The sequence below is a fragment of the Rana temporaria genome, chromosome 3 (genome assembly GCF_905171775.1).
Source record: "Rana temporaria chromosome 3, aRanTem1.1, whole genome shotgun sequence".
Classification (NCBI taxonomy): domain Eukaryota; kingdom Metazoa; phylum Chordata; class Amphibia; order Anura; family Ranidae; genus Rana; species Rana temporaria.
The window spans coordinates 468,488,996-468,509,660 of record NC_053491.1 but is presented as its reverse complement, the minus strand read 5'-3'; the positions used below and the strand labels follow the sequence as shown (position 1 = coordinate 468,509,660).

General features: G+C 48.1%; 1 protein-coding gene across 1 annotated transcript; it reads left to right on the top strand.

The window, feature by feature from the left end:
- Positions 1-2,692: 2,692 nt before the first annotated feature.
- LOC120933614 (vitelline membrane outer layer protein 1 homolog) lies at positions 2,693-20,426 on the top strand. The gene is made up of 3 exons (XM_040346914.1): positions 2,693-2,919; positions 8,558-8,670; positions 20,110-20,426. Exons 1-3 carry the CDS (start codon positions 2,770-2,772, stop codon positions 20,393-20,395), a joined length of 549 nt encoding a protein of 182 aa, XP_040202848.1. The 5' UTR covers positions 2,693-2,769; the 3' UTR covers positions 20,396-20,426.
- The last annotated feature ends 239 nt before the right edge of the window (positions 20,427-20,665 follow it).

Here is a 20,665-nt window from a genome sequence, read left to right as displayed (position 1 = left end):
TCACTTATCTTTTCCTTTCGATTTCCCTAATAAATGTTTTTTTTTTTCTTTGTCTGAATTTCTCACTTCCTGTTCCTCCTCAATATGCTTGCCCTCATCATCTGAGCCATTCTTGCTGGAGGTTAGTCAGCCTGCTTGCCCCCTCCCTTGGGACTACATTCCTGCGGGGAGACGCTGTGAACACAACATCTCCCCACAGGGATGTAGTCCCAAGGGAAGGGACGAGCACGCTGACTAACCCCCAGCCAGAACGGCTCGGATGATGGGGGCAAGCTCAGGGCCGATCCTAGGGTCACAGGCGCCTGGGTGCAGAAAAATTTCTGGCGCCCCCACATGGACGTGGTAATTTTAAGTAAGTTTCTATGGCAATGACTCAACCACAGAGATGGTCCTCCACAAAGTCTTCATTACTCTGGGATCCTTACATGATCTCTTAACAATAAACAAAATACAGGAAGAGAAGCAGAGTACTTTATTGGGATCTGGAGGGGGGGCCTCTCTGATGGACACAGAGAGGGCTTCTGTTAGAGAGTCTGTTAGAAAGACCCCCAGACATACTACAGACATGATACAGGAGACGGTCAGAGACTGCAGACATGATACAGGAGATGGTCAGAGACTGCAGACACAATACAGGAGATGATCAGAGACTGCAGACTTAGTAAAGGAGACGGTCAGAGATTGCAGACATAATACAGGAAACGGTCAGAGACTGCAGACACACAGTACAGGAGATGATCAGAGACTGCAGACACAGTACAGGAGATGATCAGAGACTACAGACATAGTAAAGGAGATGGTCAGAGACTACAGACATAGTACAGGAGATGGTCAGAGACTGCAGACATAGTACAGGAGATGGTCAGAGACACATCAGTTCTGGACGGACACACACCTATGCTCGGAACACTAGTTCTGGATGGACACAAACAAGGAGAGAAGGAAGGAGGGTAGAACTCTGCGACTTCGGCGCCCCCACCTCTGCAGGCGCCTGGGTGCAAAGCACTCTGTGCACCCTGCCTAGGATCGGAAGGCTTACTGGGGAGGAACAGGAAGTGAGAAATTCAGACAAAAGAAAACAAAGAAAAATCGAGGGAAAAGGTAGGTGAACCAACAATGCACTAGCTTAAAGGAACCTATTTAGAAAATAAAAAACAAACCTTTACAGCCCCTTTAAAGAAAGTTTTGGCTTATGTTAAACTTTTTTACCTCCTGACATCCTATAAATGTATTGCAATATCTGATTTTACAAGGAAAATAATAAAGATTAAAAATAAAAGCTTACGGAGATTGTGAAGTTTTTTTTCTTTAAAATAATAAACATGTTATACTTACCTTCTCTGTGCAGTGGCTTTAGACAGAGCGGCCCAGATCTTCCTCTTCTGGTGTTCCTGACGGTGCTCCTGGTTCCATCCCTTCAGCGAGTGCCCCCATAGAAAGCCATTTCCTATGAGGGAACTCATGCAGACTTCTCATTCTGACCCTGAGACACGCTGCCTGCGTCTATAGACATAGTGGTTTGGCCACGCCCCCTCCTCACAGAACTATATTGACAGCAGTGGGAGCCAGTGGAAACGTTTTTTTGGGGGCAAACAGTATTTCCCCTCACATTGGTCGGTCAGTCAGTCAGTAGCACTTACCCCATCACTGGTGTCTTCTCCTGCTCAGCGGCGTCTTCCCCTGCTCAGCAGGCCCTATGTTCTCTTACTCTCCACGGGTTATCACGGCGATGGCAGCGGTTTCCTCCCTCCTCCTCAGCGGCGAATCGGGAGTCTTCTCTTTTCAGCCAATCCGAAAACGGGTCTCACACCCGCTTCTGATTGCCCACATTGAGGATCAGTGTTTCAACAGCAAATATTCATTCACTGTTGTAACACACCTGGGTGGGCTCAGGTCGCACTTTCTGCAACCTGAGCCCACCCTGTTTTGAAAGCCTATTAGAGTCTTTGGCTCTAATCAGGTGCGTAAAAAAAAATGCCCTGAAAGGGACTGGATGCTTGAATAGGGGGAGGCCACTGCGGCCATTCATTGCATATAGGGGGGTGGAGTGGAGAGAGGGGGAGGTGCCTGGGCGCCCCTAATAGATGGGCCGCCCCTGGTGGGAGCCAATGGCTATGAATCTGCCCTGTGAGAAGGGAGACACTGACACCAACAATGGGGCCCTATTCCTTCTACTGAAACTAACAAAGAGGCACTATTCCTCCCACTTATGGCAAGGGTGAGGCACTATTCCTTCTACATGAGTATGTGTATATCCAATACAATACGTAAAAAACGTCAAATATGCGGAGTCACAGTTAATATACATTAAACACGCCCACATCATCCACATTTGAATTAGGCGGACTTACGCCGACACAGATACGTTACGCCGCCGTAACTAAGGGCGCAAGTTGTTTCTGAATACAGAACTTGAAAAACTCACTGCAAAGCTACTGGCGTTTTTATAACGTTATTTTAACGTCCAGTGTGCATGAGGCCTAAATATAAAAATGGCAGAAGGATTAATTTTTAGTCTTGCACATAATAAATAAAATACGACAGGTTCCCTTTTAAAGTACCAAATGTTTCAGATTTTCAACTGGGTTTTACTGAAAGCTTGTTCTTAGATAATTATCAAGTTGAAACAGTTAAGAAAACCCCCAAAAATCAATACCGGTCAAAGTTCTGTCAGTGACTCGGTGTTACAAAGGTGGGAAGGCGTCAGTCAGTTCCCAAATATTTCCCACCATTCAGTCCACTTCAGGATCAGGAGCCCGTCTATAGAAGATGATTAGGGTGTTGGTGATTCTCTCCCTGCTACAAGTCACCCTGACCTGTGAGGAGACCATCTATGTGGACAATGGTGCAAAGTGGGGCGATTGGGGTGACACCGAGATGTGTCCAGTCGGGACCTCCGCAAGGGCTTTCGAATTATCGGTAAATATCACATAATAAAATGGCTTCAGCTTCCAACGATGACTCAGCGAGGTTGATCATTTTTAAATTTTTCACAATTTCAGCTAAATACATTGGTGTCATTAACCACTTAAGACCCGGACCAAAATGCAACTAAAGGACCCGGCCAGGTTTTGCGATTCGGCACTGCGTCGCTTTAACTGACAATTGCTCGGTCGTGCGACGTGGCTCCCAAACAAAATTGGCGTCCTTTTTTTTCCCACAAATAGAGCTTTATTTTGGTGGTATTTGATCACATCTGTGGTTTTTATTTTTTGCGCTATAAACAAAAATAGAGCGTCAATTTTGAAAAAAAATCAATATTTTTTACTTTTTGCTATAATAAATATCCCCAAAAAATATATAAAAAAATAAAAATTTTCCTCAGTTTAGGCCGTTACGTATTCTTACCTATTTTTGGTAAAAAAAAATGCAATAAGTGTTTATCGATTGGTTTGCGCAAAATTTATAGCGTTTAAAAATAGGGGATAGTTTTATTGCATTTTTTTTTTTTTTTTTTTTACTACTAATAGCGGCAATCAGTGATTTTTTTTTCATAACTGCGACATTATGGCGGACACTTCGGACAATTTTGACACATTTTTGGGACCATTGTCATTTTCACAGCTAAAAATGCATTTAAAATGCATTGGCCTAGATTCAAGAAGCAATTGCGCCTGTGTAACCATAGGTTACACAGCGCAATTGCTTACTTGCCCCGGCGTAACGAATGCTCCTGATTCAGGAACCTCGTTACGCCGACTGCAGCCTAAGATCTGCGCGGCATAAGGCTCTTATGCCCGCATATCTTAGGCTGCATTCTTGCGATGGCCGCTAGGTGGCGTTCCCGTTGTGCTCAGCGTATAGTATGCAAATTGCATACTAACACCGATTCACAACGTTGCGCGAGCCCTGCGTACGCAATTTACGTAGTTTCCGTACGGCGTTTTTTGCGCAAGGCTGCCCCTGCTATTAGCAGGGGCAGCCAATGTTACGTATACCCGTCGTTCCCACGTCGCGAAATTTGAATTTTACGTAGTTTGCGTAAGTGAATCGTGAATGGCGCTGGACGCCATTCACGTTCACTTTAAAGCAAATGACGTCCTTGCGACGTCATTTGCCACAATGCACGTCGGGAAAGTTTCCCGACGGAGCATACGCTCTACGATTGGCGCGAGAACGCGCCTAATTTAAATGATTCCCGCCCCCTACGGGATCATTTAAATTGCGCGTGCTTGCGCCGGGCATTTTGCCGGCGCGCCCGCGCAATTTACGGAGCTTCGGCTCCGTGAATCGAGGGCAGCGCAAAAAAATTGCAGGGGCAAAGGGCAAAAACGTTGCCCTGCGCCTCCGTAAAAATAGCGCAATTCTACCTGAATCCGGGCCATTGTTTATTGTAAAAAAGACAATTGCAGTTTGGGAGTAAATCACAAGGGGGCGCTAATGGGGTTAAGAGTGACCTCATCTGTGTTTCTAACTGTAGGGGGGTGTGGCTGTAGGTGTGACCTAATCGATTGTGATTCCCTATATAATGGAACACACGATCGATCAAGGCGCCACAGTGAAGAACGTTTACACACAGCTCTCCCCGTTCTTCAGCTCCGGGGACCGATCGTGGGACTCCAGCGGCGATCGGGTCCGCGAGTCCCGAGGCTGTGGTCACGGAACTTCAGGCCGGGTCGTGTGCACGCGCCCGCGGCGCGAGCGTGCGACCACACGGCTGGGCTTAAAGGGCAACGTACATATACGTTGATGTGCCCAGCCGTGCCATTCTGCCGACGTAAATCGGCGTGAAGGGGTTCTTAAGTGGTTAATAAAGGCACAATAAAAAGTTTTTAGATAGAATTTTAAGAGTGCAGATGGCTATAAATTGACGCTGCGGCTATTTTTTTATGTTGTTTATTTATATTTCTTTTTTGATTTCTTTGCAAATTTTTTTTTTTATTATTATTATTATTATTTTTTTTTTTTGCACATAATAAAATGCATTCTTCTTTCTCTTTATTATTATATATTTTTTTAACTTTACAATTTTTTTTTTACCTTTTTCTTAGTGCTTTAAAAAAGTATTTATGCCCCTTGAAATTTTCTAAATTTTGTCACAACCAAAAACGTAAATGTATGTTATTGGGATTTTATGTGAGACCAACACAAAGTGGCACACAATTGTGAAGTGGAAGGAAAATGATAAATAATTTTGCAACCTTTTTACAATAAATATGTGAAAAGTGTGGGGGGGGGGGGGGGCATTTGTATTCAATACTTTGTAGAATCGCCTTTCGCTGCAATTACAGCTGCAAGTCTTTTTGGGGATGTCTCTACCAGCTTTGCACATCTAGAGAGGGACATTTCTGCCCATTCTTCTTTGCAAAATATCTCAAGCTCTGTCAGATTGGATGGAGAGCGTCTGTGATCAGCAATTTCCAAGTCTTGCCACAGATTCTCAATTGGATTTAGGTCTAGACTTTGACTGGACCATTCTAACACATGAATATTCCTTGATCTAAACCATTCCATTGTAGCTCTGGCTGTATGTTTAGGGTCATTGTCCTGCTGGACCGTGAACCTTCACCCCAGTCTCAAGTCTTTTACAGACTCTAATGCCTCCTACACACTATTGGAATTTCCGATGATAAAAGTCAGACAGAATTTTTTTTTGTTCTAAGATTTCCCTATATTTGGCTCCATCCATCTTCCCGTCAACTCTGACCAGCTTCCCTTTCCCTGCTGGAGAAAAGCATCCCTACAATATGATGCTGCCACCACCATGTTTCACAGTGGGAATGGTGTGTTCAGGGTGATGTACAGTATTTAGTTTTCCACCACACATTGCGTTTTGCTTTTAGGCCAAAAGTTCATTTTGGTCTCATCTGACCAGAGCACCTTCTTCCACATGTTTGCTGTGTCCCCCACATGACTTCTCACAAACTGCAAACAGGACTTCTTATGGCTTTCTTTCAGCAATGGCTTCCTTCTTGCCACTCTTCCATAAAGGGCAGAGTTGTGGAGAGACCACTAATAGTTGTCCTGTGGACAGATTCTCCCCCCTGAGCTGTGGATCTCTGCAGCTCCTCCAGAGTTACCATGGGCCTCTTGGCTGCTTCTCTGATGAATGCTCTCCTTGCCCGGCCGGTCAGTTTAGTTGGACGGCCATGTCTTGGTAGGTTTGCAGTTGTGCCATACTCTCTCCATTTTCGGATGATGGATTGAACAGAGCTCCGTGAGATGTTCAAAGCTTGGGATATTTTTTTGTAACCTAACCCTGCTTTAAACTTCCCCACAACTTTATCCCTGACCTGTCTGGTGCGTTCCTTGGCCTTCATGATCCTGTTTGTTCACTGAGGTTCTCTAACAAACCTCTGAGGGCTTCACAGAACAGCTGTATTTATACTGAGATTAAATTACACACAGGTGGACTCTATCTACTAATTAGGTGACTTCTGAAGGGAATTGGTTCCACTAGATTTTAGTTGGGGGTATCGGAGTAAAGGGGGCTGAATACAAATGTATCCCCCACACTTTTCACATATTTACTTGAAAAAAACTTTGAAAACCATTTATCATTTTCCTTCCACTTCATAATTATGTGCCACTTTGTGTTGGTCTATCACATAAAATCCCAATAAAATACATTTACATTTTTAGTTGTAACAAAATGTGGAACATTTCAAGGGGTATGAATACTTTTTCAAGGCACAGTAAACCCTTCATTTTTCAAGCCCTTCTAATCACTTTTGAAGCATGCAGCTTTATTATCTATTTATACACAAACACTAATTGTGATTTGAAAAGCCACGAATGTGGGAAATTAACCTTTAATTTCCATTGTAACCTGTGTGTGCCACCTTCTGTGTCTGTACCAAAGCCAAACAGTCCAGGGTATGTAAACTTTTTATCGGGGCCATTTGGGTGATTTTTGTTACCATAATGATTTAAAAAGGATACAAAAAAACTATGTGATAATAAATGGCTTCAAATGATTGCTATCCTTAAATAAAGATAGTTTTTTTTTTTGGCATGATCAGCCATATTTTCAATATTAACCACTTCAGCCCCGGACCATTTTGCTGGTCAATGATCGGGCCACTTTTTGCGATTCGGCACTGCGTCGCTTTAACTGACAATTGCGCGGTCGTGCGACATGGCTCCCAAACAAAATTGGCGTCCTTTTTTCCCCCACAAATAGAGCTTTCTTTTGGTGGTATTTGATCACCTCTGCGGTTTTTATTTTTTGCGCTATAAACAAAAATAGAGCGACAATTTTGAAAAAAAAAGAATATTTTTTACTTTTTGCTATAATAAATATCCCCCAAAATATATAAAAAAAACAATTTTTTTCCTCAGTTTAGGCCGATACGTATTCTTCTACATATTTTTCGTAAAAAAAAATTGCATTAAGCGTTTATTGATTGGTTTGCGCAAAAGTTATAGCGCCTACAAAATAGGGGATAGTTTTATGGCATTTTTATTAATATATTTTTTTTTTAACTAGTAATGGTGGCGATCTGCGGTTTTTATCAGTACTGCGACCTTATGGCAGACACTTCGGACACTTTTGACACATTTTTGGGACCATTGCCATTTTTATAGCGATCAGTGCTATAAAAATTCATTGATTACTGTAAAAGTTTCACTGACAGGGAAGCAGTTAACACTAGGGGGCGAGGAAGGGGTTAATTATGTTCCCTGGGTGTGTTCTAACTGAAGGGGGGGTGGGACTGACTTGGGGGGAAATGACAAATCGCTGATCATACATTGTATGAACAGACGGTCAGGCATTTCTCCCTCTGAAAGGACCGAGAGCTGTGTGTTTACAAACACAGCTCCGGTTCACGCTCTGTAACGAGCGATCGCGGGTGCCCGGCGCTGATCGTGCGACGGCACCAGGGGCGAGCAGGGGGCGCGAGTGCCTCCGGCGGCACGCACGCACCCCTAATGGCTGAAATGCGAAATTACTTAATATTACGTTGTTTTTTTCTGTGAAAATTTGCACTAAAATAGATATTGCACAACATAAAAAATTGGAACTGCCGTTATTTTATTCTTCTGGGTCACTAGAGTCGGTTGTGTGTTGGATCCATGGCAGTGATTCAGAGCATGTCTGTCTCCTTTGCTTCAGAACCAGTACATGAGACACTAGCAGGGGCGGACTGACCATTGGGACTCTCGGGCACTGCCCGAGGGCCCCATGCCACTAGGGGGCCCCATCAGGGTTGCCAGGCTCAATAAAACCAGGGACAGTATCTAAAAATCTGTGTTTTTTTTTACATCTGTCCTTGATATGTCCAAAACCGACATGCTTTTGATGTTAAAATCCTGAGATTTTAGCTGCCCTGCCTATGCAATGCCTTCTGCCGTGGTTGCCATCTGTAAGCCCGGGGGCCCCATAATCTTCTATTGCCAAATTTAGAACTTGCTTTAAAATTTAACCGATGGACGCCTAACCGATAGGTCAAAACTGATGGTTAGTATGCAAAAGCATCGGTTAAAGGTCCACGCGTGGTCCACGAGTTGTCAGTCCGCCTCTGGACACTAGTCAAGGAATAATAGTTGCTTCCATCAAATTCTTCTCGCATTGGTGTCTTGCCTTATTAAAAATTGGCTTTGTGTGCTTTTAAAGGTGGAACCTTCTCAAGGACATGGAGATGACACGGCTCTGAATGGAATTCGACTGTTGTGTGCTGAACCCGGCAGCGAAGACATTAAAGCCAGAATTACTTCTACAATGGCAAAGTAAGTCCGTATATCCATTGTCCGTGTGTACGCCTGTTATAAAGACCACACAGAAATCACTAAATTTAAACTCGAATGCATATGTGCAGCGTAAAAAAAAGGAGACTTTAACGCCAAGCACATGGCGGCCTGCGGTGCTGAGAGCACGCCCAATCTCGTGCTCCCGGCACACTGACCAAGCTCTCAGTTCATGGCTTTTGATTGGGACCCACTTAAAGTGGAAGTAAACCCATCGATTTAATAGTTTCAAAAAACAGTTACATTCCCGGCATGCCAGAAATGCCAACTGTCACATTGGTTGTGCTCTCAACCAAACTGTCAAGCCAGCCAATGGCTGGTGTCCTAGCTTATCACATGTCCAGCACCATGGTAGTTGAAGTTTAAACAGAGGCCAAGGTGGCAGCTTCCTTGGCTGAAAACAATAGGAGGGTTTACTTCCACTTTAAGCGACTTAGTAACCAGTCGTGGGCCACAATGAGTGGAGCATGCGGGTGACAGGTCCATGTCCACCCTGCATATGCAGAGCGGACACGGACATGGCTCGCTCCACTCTATGGGCCCTCCGATCCGATCTGCCCAGATAGAAGGGGACGGATCCCCCCCTTCTGTTTTTTTTTTTAGTGGATCGTATTGGAGGTAGGTGCGGTGTATACGGTAGGGTGACCACATTTCCAAACTACCATTCAGGGACACCCCCCTTCCCAAAAATCAGCTTGTGGTATAACGAATCACAGCACAGTGATTGGACACAAGAGGTGGGATTTATGATTTCACCAATCACAAGCAGGGGACGGGATTGTGCTCCTCCAGGCATTCCCGGCCAGGACAAGTACTGTCAGTGAGTAAAGTGGTGATATGGCGGCCTTTTTTGGGGGCATCAGATTGGCCCGGAGGGTGGCTATGTCAGTTTCATTCCGGGACACTGTATTGTCCTGGAATGAAGGTGCCCGGGACAGACCTGCAAAATGCGGGACTGTCCCAGGCAATCCGGGACACGAGGTCACCCTAGTATACGGCCACAAGCCCGTTTACATCTGTGGCTCAATAAAGGGGGACGGAGGGTCCGATTGGGTTGGACCAATCATGCCAAAGGTGCCTAAGGCTGCTTTCACACTGACACGCTGAGCAGAGCAGTGCACCTGTGGCTTTCATGTGGGTTACCTGCACTTTGCCATAGACTTCTAGTATATCCTGCTGTTGTTGTGTATTTTCTGAAAGCACACGAAACCTGCAAGTATAAAAACGGGGGGAACTAATGCGCAAAACCAACCTCAACAAGGGCACAACAAAGCTAAAATAAGAAAATCAAACTAATAATGCAGCTGCCACGACTAATAGTGTTCACACACTTAGAGCAATTAATGACAAGGGGGGGTGTAATGGCGCTTGCAACAGGATCTAATTAAAACGAAATATCAATAACGATTTCCATAATGTTGTCAGGAAAATGTGCTCCACTGGTTCCTGTGTAAAATGTGTTCCACTCTGAATAAAATCATATACCCACCCAACATTAACTGAGTAATGTGGAGAGTAATAAGAGTGGATAAATGATGATAAAAAAGACAAATGTGCCAGTGACCCGCACAATATTAATAGCGAGTGATCTGGAATCGTTCAGATAAAATTAACAAGTAGTAGCTATCTTCGTAAACATATAACATATATAGTGCAAATATGCAAATGAGCTCAAACCAATCCAAAGTGCATAGTGCAATAAATGAATAATATCCATAAAAGTGAAAAAAACATCAAAAAGTGGAAGAAATATAAATAATAAAATTCCAATCCATGCATAAAAGTGAAAAAAAAAATTCAATCCATAAATGACTGCAGTGAAAAATGTCCCATATAATTCACCAAGGAATTAAAAAAAAACATGAAATGTCAATAATAAAAAAAAAAATATATATATATATATAAAAAACATGCAGGTTACAAAAGAAGTCTATGGCCCCGTACACACGATAGAATCCATCCGCAGATAAATCCCAGCAAATGGGTTTCTGCGGATAGATCCTATGGTGTGTACACGCCAGCGGATCTGTTTCCGCGGAGAAATCTCCTCTGGGATGGATTCCAGCAGATCGGATATTTGCTGTGCTGCACAACAAATCCATCTGCTGGAATCCATTCCAACGGATGGATCCGCTCGTCTGTACAGACTTACCGGATCCATTCGTCCAAAGGGATTCCCCGCACGCGTCGTAATGATTTGACGCATGCGTGGAATTCCTTATATGACAGCGTCGCGCCCGTCGCCGCGTCATAATCGCGGCGACGGCGCGACACGTCATCGGCAGAGGATTTCCGCGCGGATTTCAATGCGATGGTGTGTACACTCCATCCCATCGAAATCAGCGGAAATCTTTGAGAGGATTTATCTGTGGAAACGGTCCGCTGGACCGTATCTGCGGATAAATCCTCTCGTGTGTACGGGGCCTATGGCTCAGTGCAGGTTACCTGCAGGTGTTCTGCTCTGCACCCGCGGATCAGTTTGAAAGCAGCCCAGTAACCACTGCAGAACAGATATTCCCATATATACACTGCGATTTTAATAAAAAACATACCTTCAATAACAGTATTCTATTCAGGTATCGCCGGTTGTTGCTGTCCCAGGCGGAGTGCATTTGGTATCACTCCGCCTGTGACAGGAGGCGGCGCTGTAGCCACTTACTTTCTCTACCGCCCACTTCATTAACAACACTGATGCTCTGGGATGGCGGGTCAGCAATCCACAATCTGGGCTTGCCAACCCATCATCCCAGAGCAGGAGGTCGCGGGCCACATCAGAGCTTGTTGGCACATCTGCATTTGAGCAAGGACAGGGAAGGTCTCAGGCCGCGTACACACGGTCGGTCAAAACCGATGAAAACGGACTGAAGGACCTTTTTATCGGTCCAAACCGATTGTGTGTGGGCCCCAACGGTCAGTTATCCTTCGGTCCAAAAATTTAGAACTTGCTTTAAAATTGAACCGATGGGGGGCGTGACCGGAAGCCAGCCTGGAAGGAAGCATCCCCTGAGAGCTCCTCTCCAGCCCGCAGCAATTAGGCAACAAAACGGGGGTAATTCCTGCCATCCATGGGCGGATCGCGGACCACCAGGTCCACTAAGGCTCGGGGAACATCCCAACCCCCGCCAGGCTCATCCTCGACCCTGAAGCACTATTTTCGGCCATCCGACATGCCGCCGGGCGGAGGAGACAAGATGGCGCCGGACGCTGCCGCCTTCAGCACAGGGACGTCTCCCCCTCACTCACCTCACCATCCGGAGCCATCCCCGACCCGATCGAGGACATCCGATTCGCCGTCGAGCCCGGATGGCTCCCAGCAGCCGGTGAGTGGATCCCCGCATCCGCATCTCCCTGCCGCAGACCACGCGGCACAGGCCGCGGCTTTCTATGGCCCCCAGGACACTCAATGTACGGGGGCCTTCCCCCGCCTGCTCCGCTCTGCCCCAGACCCTGAGCTGCAAAGCGGGGACCAGCTCTCCTCACCCACATTTAATCGGGAGGATTTCCCGGCCCTGCAAGCCACCAGCACCTCCCAGGCCTCCATAAGCTCTCCACAGCAAGGCAGCTCCCCGGCCAGTGCTAGGCCGCAATCCACCTCTCCCGCAGCACAGGGGCTTATTTACCCGGCCATCCATCTCGGGCCCGGGGATAGGAGAGGGATCTCTCCCCCCTCATATGCCTCAATGGCAAGCACTTCTGCCCCATGGCACGGAGGGGCCCCCACTTCTATGGAGGTACAGGCTCGGGCCTGGTCCGCATCATGGGACGCATCTCAGCAACCCCCCCCGAGGCCAGAAAACATGGAGACTTAGGTCCCAGCCACCAGCCATCCCCCATCAACCCACTCCATCCCACGCATGACACCGGGGGACCCTCTCATTATCCCCCTCCGCCATGGCAGTCCTATATGCAGGCCTTTCCCACGAAAGACGACTTTAAACAGTTAATTGAAGACGTCAAGGCGACCTGCCGCGCTGAAATTCAAGTTCTCCATACGGGTCTCAAACACTTAGCTGACAGAGTGGAGATGGCGGAGGAGGAGATCCAAGAGACTAAAATGGCAGTGCACCGCACACAAATCCAGGCATCAGACCATCATCTTATGCTCAGAGACATGCAGCGGCACATCGAAGACCTGGACAACAGGGGGCGCCGCAACAATGTCCGCATACGCGGCCTCCCCGAAGCGGAGGGGGCCGAGGACCTGCAGCTCACCCTCCAGAAACTATTCAATGGCATTCTGGGCGAACCAGCAGACAAGACCATCGAGATGGATAGGGCTCATCGAGCCCTCAAGCCAAAGGGCCCTGCCTCCAAACCGCGGGACGTCATATGCCGTGTAAACTCCTACCCGCTGAAGGAAGCCATAATGCGCAAAGCCCGCCCCATTCGTAACCTAGTCTTCAACAATAATCCACTACAGCTCTACCCGGACCTTTCCTGGATTACCCTCCAGAAACGGCGTCTTCTTCAACCCCTGCTCCGCACCTTACAGGACAAAGACATTGTGTACCGATGGGGCTTCCCCTTTAGCCTCTCCGCCAGCCACCAGGGAACTTCTGCCACCTTACGCTACCCAGAGGACCTGGACACCTTCTGCAACACACTGGACATCCCTGTCCCCCAGCTGCCAGATTGGGACCTTGTGGCTACACCACCCCCACCACCGGTGGTCTGGCAGAAAGTCCCGCCGCTTAGGCGCCCCAGAGGCCGCGACCCTGGCCGCAACTCCCCCAGGCACAGGCCTACATGAGATGGTCATCCTGGCCACAAGAGCCGCCCTGAGCACTACATGAAGCTTTCAAGTTTTGTTTTTGCCCATTGTTTACATTTTTTTTGGTTTTACCCCCGGTTGCCCAAGCCTTACCCCTGAGCTACATATCGGGCCAGTCTCGGACGAGACCCCGTAGAGGCTACCCTTCTGATTACGGACCCCCCCATGGCTAATAGCCTGAAAGTTCCTTCTTCCCCAACCCCCACGGTGGAATTTATCCACACCACCCCCCTGCCCCCCCGACCCACATTTTTGGACTCTTTGGTCGGGAGGTCCTCAAGGAACTGTTGGGTCCCGGGGGCCCTCGGGCCACCTGGACCCCTATTGTTGAATAATGTTGTGTTCTTCCTCTGTTTATTTGCTTACAACTCTCCTTTTCTTTCCAGATCTCTCTCTCTCCTCTTTCGAGCAGGCAAGACCCGAAGGCACGCCTCGGTGGCTGCCGGCCCGGCGGCCCCTCCACCCACCCTCCCAGAACCAGACGTAGCGCACCTGACTCCAGCTAAGTATGACTCACGACCACACCACCCACAACATGGCTAAGTTGCTATCCCTGAACGTACACGGGCTCAACTCTAATAAGAAACGACATTTAGCACTAAGGGAATTCAGGCAGTCGGGGGCGGAGATCATAATGGTACAGGAGTCGCACTTCTCCAAGGGCGACTCCTTTACGTTCGCAGCTAGATATTTCCCCTTGATATACCAGGCCTTTAGTTCGCGCAAACGGGCAGGAGTTGCAATCCTGGTCAAACGGGGCACCCCCTTTACCTGCACCGACACCTACATTGATCCCCTGGGCCACTTTATCATCCTGAGGGGTACGTGGCATTCGAGAGACATAACCCTGTGTACCTTATACGCCCCCAACGCCCATCAGCACAGATTTTTGGGCCGGGTCCTCGCCCGCCTAGCCCGCTCCCCCCACGGTTTATTGGTGGTGGGAGGGGACTTCAACCTACCCCACTCAGCAACCTGGGATCGCCTGGTAGTGAACCCCCGGGCCTCTCAGACTAGGGCCCTGCGGGACTCCAAGCTCTTCCGCCAGCTTACGAGGAAACATGCTCTATTTGACGCATGGCGGGCGCTTCACCCAGGGGATCGCCAGTTTACCTTTTACTCATCCCCCCATCACACACACTCACGCATAGATTACTTTCTAGTTAATAATACCACGCTACGCGCTACTAGCTCCGCACAGATACTACCCATCTCCTGGTCTGACCACGCTCCCATTACGTTGACCCTCGACCTGACCGCTCCCAACCGCAGGCCTTGTAACTGGCGACTGAATGATTTCCTCCTGAAGCACATCCCCTCCAAAATGGAGATAGAAACTGCCCTACAATTGTATTTTAGCGAAAACGATACGCAGGACATATCCACCACCACACTGTGGGCCGCTCATAAAGCGGTAATCAGGGGACGCTGTATGGCCATCTCATCGGCCCTTAAGAGGAACGCTGAGTCAGCTAAAAAACAGGCGGAAGCGCAGCTTCAAGCCCTAGAATCCCGTCTCCAGACCTCACCCTCCCGGACGCTTCTTAAACGCATTACCCTAGTGCGGTCGACACTCCGGGACCTCGCGCTGGGTCGAGTCGAGAAGGCCCTTGTCCGCCTCCGTCAGGTATACTATGATAAGGGCAATAAGGCGCAAGCTCTATTAGCAAGGAAGCTAGCCGATCGCTCCCTCGCTTCCACCCCGCACCAGGTCCAGGACAGATCGGGCAACACCATATCCCACCCGCAAAGTATTGCGGACGCATTCGCAGCATTTTACGCGGATCTGTACAACAGGCCTGAAATTCCCCATAACCCACCCACCCCCGACCTACTTGATAGGATGACACAATACCTGACACAGGCGGGCATCCCTCGGCTACAACCGGAGGACCTGATCCCCCTTAATGCTCCCATCACAGATGAGGAGCTAACCCGGGCCATTAAGGCCCTGCCCGCCCACAAGTCCCCAGGTCCAGACGGGTTTCCATACGAATATTATAAGACCTTTCTCCCCACACTTCTCCCCCACATGACTAAACTCTTCAACGCCTTTCTACAACAGACCCCCATCCCGCAGGATATGCAGCGATCATTTATCACCCTCATTCCTAAACCTGACAAGGACCCTTCATTATGCGCAAGCTACAGGCCAATAGCCCTATTAAACTCAGACCTCAAAATATTTACGAAGGTCCTCTCCCTCCGTTTAAATGTAGTCTTGCCCTCCCTGGTCCATAAAGACCAGGTGGGCTTTGTCCCCCTCCGCCAAGCGGGGGACAATACGAGAAAGGTGATTGACCTAATTGACGTGGCGGGCAGGGAGGGCTCGGAATCTTTGCTCCTAAGCCTAGACGCAGAAAAGGCGTTCGACCGCCTTGGCTGGCCCTTCATGCTCGCCACGTTGAAACACATGGGGTTTAGGGGACCTTTTCTTCAGGCGGTCCGACACCTCTATACCAACCCGTTATCACAGGTAAAAACTCCCTTTGCCACTTCGTCCACCTTCCCTGTCACCAATGGAACCCGCCAAGGGTGCCCACTCTCCCCCCTGCTCTTCGCTCTGTGCGTCGAGCCCCTAGCAGCGACGATCCGCGGTAACCCGGACATTCGGGGTATTCCAGTAAGGGGGAGGGAATTTAAGATCTCCCTCTTTGCTGACGATATTATTCTAACATTGACGCGCCCCCGCATCTCCCTGCCCAATCTTCACGTTGAACTTGAACGATACGGGGCCCTCTCGGGATACAAAACCAACACCTCTAAGTCGATGGCCATGCCGATAAACATGCCCGAACCAGAGACCCTACACATGCAGTCAGTCTTCCCATATCACTGGGAGCGAACCTCCCTGAAATACCTGGGGGTCCATCTGACCCCGGACTTTGCATCCCTGTACCAGGCCAATTTCCCCCCCCTTTATAGCTCGATCAGGGCGCTGATCCATAAATGGAAGCCCCATCAGATATCCCTTCTGGGCCGGATAGCGGCCATAAAAATGGTGATCCTTCCAAAACTGCTGTATCTGTTCCAGACCCTTCCCATCCCAGTCCCATGCGCCCATTTGCGAGCCCTACAAGCAGACCTCCTCCGATATGTGTGGAACTACAAGCGCCACAGGATCCCACGTTCGGTCATGACGGCGGCGCGAACCGAGGGAGGCCTGGCCTTCCCAGACCTGGTGAAATACTACCAGGCCTCACAGCTACGAGCGGTGGCATCATGGTTTCCCCAGAAGTCCTACAATAGGTGGACGGAGGTGGAAAAGATTTGGCTGGCACCAATTCACCCCAATAACCTCCTCTGGAACGCGAACGCGTCAGTGGAGCCAGGACGTTTGCTAGGCTCCATGCGGCAGCTTCAAAGCATATGGAGGAGGCTAGCCCAAGGCTGCCGACTGAAATCTGATAGCTCCCTGCTGACTTCCTTTCTCTATAACCCTAAAGTACCGACAAGCCTCACCCACCCGATGTCATGGCCCTGGGCCTCGCGAAACCTATTTCATTTTGGCCATTTAGTAGATCCCAGGTCCCGCACCCTACACTCCTTCGCTGATCTTCAAGCCAAACATGACATTCCACGACAAGCTTTCTTCAGCTACCTACAGATCCGCCACTACGCCCACACAGTAGCCCCTCGGCTCCTCTTCTCGAAGCCAACCCCATTTGAGCGCATTATACTAGAGGGCACAGCTCGAAGGGGCCTTATATCAGACATATACCAAATCTTAAATGAACACTCCTTCCAACAAAACGGTAAACACGCCTATATGCTTCGATGGGAGAGGGAGCTTGGGGAGGTGCTCTCGGAGGAGGAGTGGGGAGCGGTTTGGAGACAGGCGGCCAAAAGCTCTATCTGTACCCTTTATAAGGAGAATGCATACAAAGTGCTGTTTTTTTGGTACCTGACCCCGGACGTTCTCCACAAGATCTACCCTTCCACCTCTGACCGGTGCTGGCGATGTAACCAAGCGAGGGGCACATTGTTTCACATATATTGGGCCTGCCCCTTGATTGTCCCGTTTTGGACTCAGACACGAGAGCTCCTGACCCGCCTCCTGGAGGTGCCCATACCCCTCTCCCCGAAGCTATTCCTTTTGGGCCTGTCCCAACCTCGCATAGCCAAACCTTATAAAAAGCTGTTAAGACACATTATCACGGCGGCAAAGTGCTTGATAGCACTAAACTGGAAGAAACCGATGCCCCCAACCCAAGAGGCCCTCTACGTTAGGGTCAAGGATGTAGAACTCATGGAAAAAATGACGGCTAGGATCCGGGACAGACTAGAGGATCATGACCTTGTCTGGGAGAGGTGGCATGTGAGGGAGGACCCGCCGTGAGCCGACGACAGACCACCGAGGTATGCTACAACACCCACCCCTCTTGCCTGCTTCCCTCCTCTCCTCTCTCCCTTTTTCTATCCTCTCCTTTTTCTTTTTCTCTCTTCCTTTTCTCTCCCTCTCCACTTGCCTCTCCCACTCACCCATCCCCCCCTTCCCGCCCCACCTCCTCTCTCCTTTCTCTCTTTTGTTTGAATCCTGTTATTTTATAAGCTACTGATAGTACAAATAACTATGAAACCACTGTGTAAGCACATTAAGCTGGAATTGTGTACCTCTTCTCTTCTCTTACACCAGATATGTTGCCATATTTTGTACTGCCCTTTTTTCAAAAATAAAAAACTGTTATTGGAAAAAAATTGAACCGATGGACGCCTGACCGATAGGTCAAAACCGATGGTTAGTATGCAAAAGCATCGGTTAAAGGTCCACGCGTGCTCGGAGTCGAGTCGACGCATGCTTGGAAGCATTGAACTTCGTTTTTTCAGCACGCCATTGTGTTTTACGTCACCGCGTTTTGACGCGATCGTTTTTTTTAACCTATGGTGTGTAGGCACATCAGACCATCAGTCAGCTTCATCAGTTAACCGATGACAACGGTCCTTCGGACCGTTCTCATCAGATGGACCGATCGTGTGTACATGGCCTTAGACTTCCCTGCCGTTAGGCTTTGCACCAGGGTTAACACCTGTCCGGGATTCACCCGGACAGTCCGGGTTTTAAATCTTGTGTCCGGGTTTCAGTCCATCTTTCATTTTAAAGAGGTTGTAAAGGTTCGTTTTTTATTTTCTTTAGGTTCCTTTAAGCTAGTGCATTGTTGGTTTCAATTTAAAGGGGTTGTAAAGGTTTTTGATTTTCTAAATAGGTTCCTTTAAGCTCGTGCATTGTTGGTTCACTTATCTTTTCCTTCGATTTCCCTTCTAAATGTTTTTTTTCTTTGTCTGAATTTCTCACTTCCTGTTCTCCTCAGTAAGCTTGCCCCCATCACCCGAGCCGTTCTGGCTGGGGGTTAGTCCCCCTCCCTTGGGACTACATCCCTCCTGGGAGACGCTGACTGACCCCCAGCCAGAACGGCTCGGATGATGGGGGCAAGCTTACTGAGGAGGAACAGGAAGTGAGAAATTCAGACAAAGAAAAAAAACATTTAGAAGGGAAATCGAAGGAAAAGGTAAGTGAACCAACAATGCACTAGCTTAACCACTTAACCCCCGGACCATATTGCTGGTCAAAGACCAGAGCACTTTTTGCAATTTGGCACTGCGCCGCTTTAACTGACAATTGCGGGGTCGTGCGACGTGGCTCCCAAACAAAATTGGCGTCCTTTTTTCCCCACGAATAGATCTTTCTTTTGGTGGTATTTGATCACCTCTGCGGTTTTTCGTTTTTGCGCTATAAACAAAAATAGAGCAACAATTTTGAAAAAAAAAATATTTTTTACTTTTTGCTATAATAAATATCCCCCAAAAATATATAAAAAAAAAAATTTCCTCAGTTTAGGACGATACGTATTCTTCTACCTATTTTTTGCAAAAAAAAATCGCAATAAGCGTTTATTGATTGGTTTGCGCAAAAGTTATAGCGTTTACAAAATAGGGGGTATTTTTAGGGCATTTTTATTAATATTTTTTTTTACTAGTAATGGCGGCGATCAGCGATTTTTTTTTCGGTACTGCAACATTATGGCGGACACTTCGGACACTTTTGACACATTTTTGGGACCATTGGCATTTTTATAGCGATCAGTGCTATAAAAATGCATTGGATTACTATAAAAATGCCACAGGCAGTGAAGGGGTTAAGACTAGGGGGCGGGGAAGGGGTTAAGTATGTTCCCTGGGTGTGTTCTTACTGTGGGGGGGGGGGGTGGCCTCACTAGGGGAAACACTGATCTTCTGTTCATACATTGTATGAACAGAGGATGAGCATTCCCCCCCCCTGACAGGACCGGGAGCTGTGTGTTTACACACACAGCTCCCGGTCCCCGCTCTGTAACGAGCGATTGCGGGTGCCCAGCGTCGATCGCGCCCGCCGGGCACGCGCACGGGAGTCGGGGGCGTGCGCCCCTAGTGGCCTGCGAGAGAGCCGAAGTAGAGCTACGGGCTCTCGCGCAGGGGAGCCAACGTGCCGCCTTAAACCGACGGCGGCAGGTCGGCAAGTAGTTAAAGGAACCTATTTAGAAAATAAAAAACCTTTACAACCCCTTTAAATTGAAACCAGCTGGCTGGTATTTATACAGGAATTGAATAAACCAATATGAGTGACAGTCTACTATGCAGACACCTAGCCGGTCATCCTGTGTCTTTCTCTACAGGTGGGGAAGTTGGACCGGAATCCAGTGGTGTCCTTCTGGGGATCTCATCAGCTTCTCTCTGAGGGTTGAGCCACCCATTGAAGGTGACGATACCGGAGCTAACAACATCATGTTCCAGTGCTCCGATATGAAGATCCTTAAAGGATATGGCAGTTCCTGGGGCGATTTTGGAGCCTGGAGTGAAATCTGCTACACGGGAATTTGTGGCATCCAGACCAATGTGGAGAGACCCCAAGGAAAAGGAGATGACACAGCCCTCAATGACGTCAAGTTTTGCTGCTGCTAACATTAACTACCAATAAAATATAAACTCTATAGTTGTGAATTAATTTTCATTAAAAATGCTACTCCAGCCAAACAGTTCCTAGGTGCACCTACCTTGTGCACGTAATAGGGTGCAAATAAGCATCAACAGGTTGCATTTAGATGATGCTCAGTACGGATGAGCGAATGAACCTTGATATGGTTCAAAGCAGGTTTGGCAAACATTACTCTATCCGCATTGGGAAGACACATGACATGAGTGATACTTGTGCTGCCGCCCTAATTAAATTAC